Here is a 4,443-nt window from a genome sequence, read left to right on the forward strand (position 1 = left end):
GATCACTACGGGTGTTTTTTGCTGTATAGACATCCGTCAATAATTACAAACTCGTTTCGAAATCTTCAAATAAATATTGATTACTACTCAATATTGAAATTTGTCAATTTATCTTGCTAGCATTTTCTTTAAACGTACACTTGAATCATATTTCAAATTTATCTAGAGGAGAAAAAAGGGAACAATTTTGTTTTTTAAACTAACAAGATATATATATTTTCGAAAACTGTTTTTTTGATATTTCCTTTAAAAAGCCAATTGGGGTGTATTGCAATAAAAATTTATTGTTCTTAGATAAGAGAAGAAAAGGGACATCACTTTATTTTCAACTAGAACACAAACTTAGCCGCTTATTGTCCCGGCGGGCGATAGGACGGAGATAAAAAAATCGAAGTGAAACTGGTTTGAAAGAACCGTTATAACAATGGCATTTTCCACTCAAAAGGATTTCTTTTATGTTCCATACATGGATGAGGAAGTACCAGATGAGCATAAATCACCTCCTGTACAGCCTTGTGCGAAATTGAGAAGTTACGATATGGGCATTGATGAACGTTCTTGGGCCTTGGACAAAAAGACACAAGCCAAATTTCTTGCAGATTTAGTGACTGGAGACGTTATGGTGAGATTACCAGGAATTATATTCTAAATTCGAAAAATGTCATATAATATTATCATTATCTGAAGCCTGCCCGGAAACCTATGACGGCGGAATGTGACATCAAAGTTAAAGGAAAGTCTATGGAAACTGGCATTGCCAATGAGGTAGACGTTTGATGCTATCCTTTTTCTCCATCTATTTTTTTCATTTACTTCACAGAGTTTACTTGTTCAATTGGGCTCAATTGCCGCAGGCGACAGTTTACTTGCATGCGCCAATACTCAATTAACAGACTATCAGAAATTGCTTAATGCGAATACAACTCTAGAAAAGGAATTGCATATATCTAATGAACGTCTGCAGTCGGCTACCGAGGAGAATAACAAAATCAAAGAGATTTTAACCTCCAAATTGGATGCGAGCACCGCTAAAGATTTCGATAACAAAGTGAAACAATTGTTAAATGCTCGAAAATTGAGTAAAAGCGATGAAAGAGAAATGCTACAAATACATAAAAAGATTGAAAATATGATTAAAGCTAACGAAATTTTACAGGCAGAAAATAATTATATTAAACGTTTAATAGAGAAATTGAGTAATCGTGTTACATTAGAAAATATTACAACGGAACCTGAACAGAGTAAAGATGTAAACTATTTACAACAAGAAGTTGATAAATTGCGTAAAGAGTGCAGTCTGCTTAGGGATATCGAAGATGATTATCATAAATTGAAACAAGAAACTCAACAAAATCGTTGCCCAAGCAAAGGTATATCCGATCAAGATGCCGAAAACATAATGGCTATAATGCGTGAACGTAATAATCTCCGTGAGAAGATGAAGCTTGTTAATCAGCAAGTTGGTGAAATGAGGAAGAAAGAAAAAAGTTTAAATAAAGATTTAGAAAACCAAGTGAAATATACTACCAGCATGGAGGCAGAGATGGAAAAATTACAAAAATATTATGAGGATCAAATGCAAGAGGCTTGTTATCGAGAAGAATTTTTAGTGGTAATAATTCAATTGAATAGAATTATGGATGATTTTTAAACGCTTCGGGAGAATTTATAGATAATTGAAAAAGATTCATATCAAAATTAAACTTTGATTGGCTGGTATACTATTCTATTTAGATTATGGGAAGGATCTTGGCCAAATGTTTGAGGTTATTCTATCCGTTTGCGGGCAACCAATATCTTACGAGCTTTTTGAAAAGATAATTCAGTACGATATTGAATTTAATATTGATACGATCTTTATATACATATGTATATTAATATTAATTTATATATTATTTAATATTTATTTCTATATATATTAGTGTTGTTGACCGAATAGACTAAAGAAATTATATAGGGCGTTTAATATATTCTGCTGAATCTTCTTACATGTTAGCTCCGGAGTGTTAACCTATTGAACGGTAGTCACTTATTCGTCATTGATAATTGTTACTAAGGAAAAACAAAGCATTGTGTTTCAGTAAGTTTTCTAATTTTTACAAGCTTTAGGGTCAAGAGTAAAGAGGATCGACATCCCATTTAAATTGTACTTTTAAGACAATTTAGGAAATCGAAAAACAAACAAAATTAAGACAAGTAATTGAAAGTCGATTATTTCAGATTTGTCTCAGTCCTGTTAGCGGATAAGTTTAAGAAATAGTGAAATATATTAATAATTTTCTTTTTGACTCTTCCGTCTTCTTTGGTCTTCTTTTGATTCTTCTTTAGAATCAATTGGAATCTTTAAAGGAAGACTTTGTGCCAATAAAATGCCAGGCCCAACGAGCAGAACTGTTAGAGCGTGAACTGGACATGGTAAATAAGGAAATGCTAAAACGTGATATGGCTATATGCGACTACGACTGTCAGTACAAACAACTAATGGTGAGTATCGCAATTTACTCAAAGTGAAAGAACCCAAATTATTCATGGTCATGCTTATAATGGAGAGGGTTTATCAAGTAAAATTGATGCCTTTATGGGACGGCAATTCTTTCGTAACCGCACTTATGGGTATATCCTGGCATTGTGATCGGTTACTAATCATAAAAGTATAGATCAAACGAAAAGTATCCCTAGGGAAAATCGAAAATTATCTGTTAGTCCAAAAGAAAAGTAAATATGAGTCAAAATAAAAGTACCTCTAGGTCAAATGGAAAGTTTCTCTACGTTAAACGAAACTTATCTCTAGGCCAAAAGGAAAGTATCTCATAAGTCAAGTGAAAAGTACCACTATTTGCAACGGAAAATAGACCTAAGTTAAAAAAAAGGTACGTCTAGGTCAAATGAAGGTTACCTCTAGATCAAACGAAAAGTACGTCTATGCCAAAGGGAAAGTATCTTATAAATCAAACGAAAAAAAAAATCGAAGGTCATGATAAATTGTTTTTTTCTTGACCATCGCATTTTTATTTCGCAGTCGACACAAAACTGAGGCCAAGTTGGAAAAGCGAAAAGGAGGAACAATTTCATGTGCTAATTAAACTGCATTCGGTTGACGTTGTTCATTCGTCCGCCTGTCGTCTTAATTTCCGTAGCAATGATCGTCCTTTCAGTAAACTCTTCTCTATATATCTATTAATTTAGAAAACATATCGGCTAATAATATCGTAGAAGAGTATTGACCTTCACATTTGTTTCATTGATTTAGATACTTATATAACTTAAGGATTGTAAGCATGGTCCGACTACCTTTTATTTCTTACAGGGAGTTGTTGTAGAACTGGAAGCCAGTCAAAATGTTAGTTTATGCGCTCGTAATGCTGAAGATTTGGCTTTCTACACTCATGCTACTATTAGTGAAATTGCCAAAGAACTAGAAACAAGCAGGAAACAGTACCCCAGCGAGCTCGATGATGGTTGCGCTGCGGAATTAGAACTTTTACGAAAGCAATTAAAGGAAGCAAACGATCGCTCTAGGGGAATGGAAAGGGATCTTACCAAGGATATGAATTGTGAAGAGTTATGTGCCGATGCTTTAAAGCGTTTAAAGGAATTGGAAGAACTCAATAGAAGGCTTCAGCAAGAACTGGCTGATGCCAAAGGCGAAAATGATCGCCTAAATAGAAGCCTTAAAGATTGTAATGAGAAAATGTCGGACATGTTAAAACGATTGAACGCCATGGAAGATGAAATGAAGAAACATGCAAAAGATTCTAAAGATATTGGTAAAGGCTTAGATAATACCATGAAATTGGTTAAAGACATAAGCGATATACAGTTGAAAAATAATCAATTAGCAACGGCGGTCAATGCTATCAATTCGCGAGACGATCAAAAAATTATTGATGACCTGAGAAAGCAATTAGAAGATGCTTTAGCTAAATTAAAAAAATGTCAACAAGACAACGAGAAATTGGAAAAAGATCTTCTAGATCGCGACAATGAAATTAAGAAACTTAAGGATCTTGTTAATCAATTGGAAGCGGATAAAGCTAAAATGAAAGCTGAATTGGATGACCTAAAAGCTGAAAACGCTAAATTAACGGACCTAAACAATAAATTGACAGCCGAAAATGCTAATTTAAAGGCAGAGAATGCCAAATTGATCGCGGAGAACGCTAACATGAAAGCTGAGAATGCTAAATTGTTAGCGGAAAATGCCAACTTAAAGGCGGAGAACTCGAAATTGCAAGCAGAGAACGCGAAATTGACTAGTGAAAACGCTAGGCTGGCAGGCGAAAATGCGAAATTGGCAAGCGAAAATGCGAAACTGCAAGCGGAGAATGCGAAATTGACTAGCGAAAATGCCAAATTACAAAGTGAGAAAGAAAAACTGGAGAAAAGTTTGAAGGAATTAGGAGCACAAAAGCCACCGCCCACGCCCGCACCTGCACCCGCACC

At 34.7% G+C, this 4,443-nt stretch overlaps 1 protein-coding gene across 1 annotated transcript in view; it reads left to right on the forward strand.

Moving 5' to 3' along the window:
• The first annotated feature begins 424 nt into the window (after positions 1-424).
• The window catches only part of LOC119639246 (flagellar attachment zone protein 1), a 5,234-nt gene continuing 1,215 nt past the window's right edge, over positions 425-4,443 (forward strand). Inside the window, exons 1-5 of the mRNA XM_038036531.1 lie at positions 425-622; positions 688-765; positions 821-1,612; positions 2,329-2,484; positions 3,308-4,438. Coding sequence (XP_037892459.1) covers positions 425-622; positions 688-765; positions 821-1,612; positions 2,329-2,484; positions 3,308-4,438 — 2,355 coding nt within the window. The remainder of the gene's footprint in view (positions 623-687; positions 766-820; positions 1,613-2,328; positions 2,485-3,307; positions 4,439-4,443) is intronic.

Source organism: Glossina fuscipes, unplaced genomic scaffold (genome assembly GCF_014805625.2).
Source record: "Glossina fuscipes isolate IAEA_lab_2018 unplaced genomic scaffold, Yale_Gfus_2 112, whole genome shotgun sequence".
NCBI lineage: Eukaryota > Metazoa > Arthropoda > Insecta > Diptera > Glossinidae > Glossina > Glossina fuscipes.